The 1,068-nt window shown below is 43.1% G+C and overlaps 1 protein-coding gene across 1 annotated transcript; it reads left to right on the forward strand.

Annotated features, from left to right (window-relative positions):
* Nucleotides 1-1,068, forward strand: LOC126600550 (probable F-box protein At5g04010). Its single transcript, XM_050267132.1, has one exon. The coding sequence runs from the start codon at nucleotides 69-71 to the stop codon at nucleotides 789-791; it is 723 nt and encodes a 240-aa protein (XP_050123089.1). The 5' UTR covers nucleotides 1-68; the 3' UTR covers nucleotides 792-1,068.

Below are 1,068 nucleotides of genomic sequence, written 5' to 3' on the forward strand. Positions count from 1 at the left end.
GTTTGACAATTTAGAGAAAAACAAGGACCGCTAAGCAATTTCAATATTCACCATCGTCAGTCGTCGCCATGGCCTCATGGGAAGTCTTTGACCTAGTTTCTCACCACCTTGACCCCAAAACCCTAGCCATATCCTCTTGTGTCTGCAAGTCATGGTTCGTTTCCATGTCCTCCGACCACCTTTGGTGGCCCATTTGCACTTCCCATTTCCCTACTCTTTCTACCCTTAAACTCACTAACCCTACCGTCTCCTACAGCCGCCTCTATGTCATCGGTCGATCTGCCGCCAAACGCCGCCAGAAAACCCCCTCGAAACCTCGCCTCTCCCTTGATAGCCTCATCTTCACGATCAACATCTTCAACCCCAACTTATCAAGCAATGTCCTGTCTCTGGAAAAATCTGGAAGCGAACTCGTTATGGATCCCAGCGGGATTTTTAAGTTCCATATTGATGTTAGTGACTACAATGGATTTGAAGCGTGGGAGGATCGGGGAGCAGTGAGAGTGACATGGAATGTCGTGTTGGAAGGGTGGAGGGGTGTTTTTGAGATGATGGACTGTGAAGGGAAAGGGATGGAGGGGTGGTTTTCTGAGGAGCTTCCTTCGCCGGCGGGGTGCTGCTCGAGCGTGGTTACTAGCGGAATTGTGGCGGATTTGAAGTTGGGGTTTTGTGATGGGAGGAGGGTGAAGAAAGTGAGTGTTGGGATGTTGAGTGTTGGAAATTGGAGATATGTGAGTATTGATGATGCTCTAAGATACTTGCAACACTTTCTTCTACCTTGTGTTGTATGAATCAATCTTAATCAACTAGCAAATTGATCTGCTCATGTATGTTTATATGCTCTGTTTTGTGTTGTTTTATTTTTATTTTATTTTTATGAATTTTAGTTACATGATTAGTTTTATTAACGCAAAGGAACGGGTAATTTCTTTATTATTTTTGGAATTAATTAGTGGAATGTGAGTAGAAAATTATAATCTGATGTTTCATGGAATTGTTCGTTAGGCACCGTATAATGTCATTAGTGGATTGTGTGTACTTATGGATTACTAAGTGCATTGATCTTAA

Source organism: Malus sylvestris, chromosome 14, assembly GCF_916048215.2.
Source record: "Malus sylvestris chromosome 14, drMalSylv7.2, whole genome shotgun sequence".
Lineage (NCBI taxonomy): Eukaryota > Viridiplantae > Streptophyta > Magnoliopsida > Rosales > Rosaceae > Malus > Malus sylvestris.

Excerpts from the sequence above, each read along its gene's own strand:
- LOC126600550 (XM_050267132.1), top strand. The coding sequence starts at position 69 with ATGGCCTCATGGGAAGTCTTTGACCTAGTTTCTCACCACCTTGACCCC.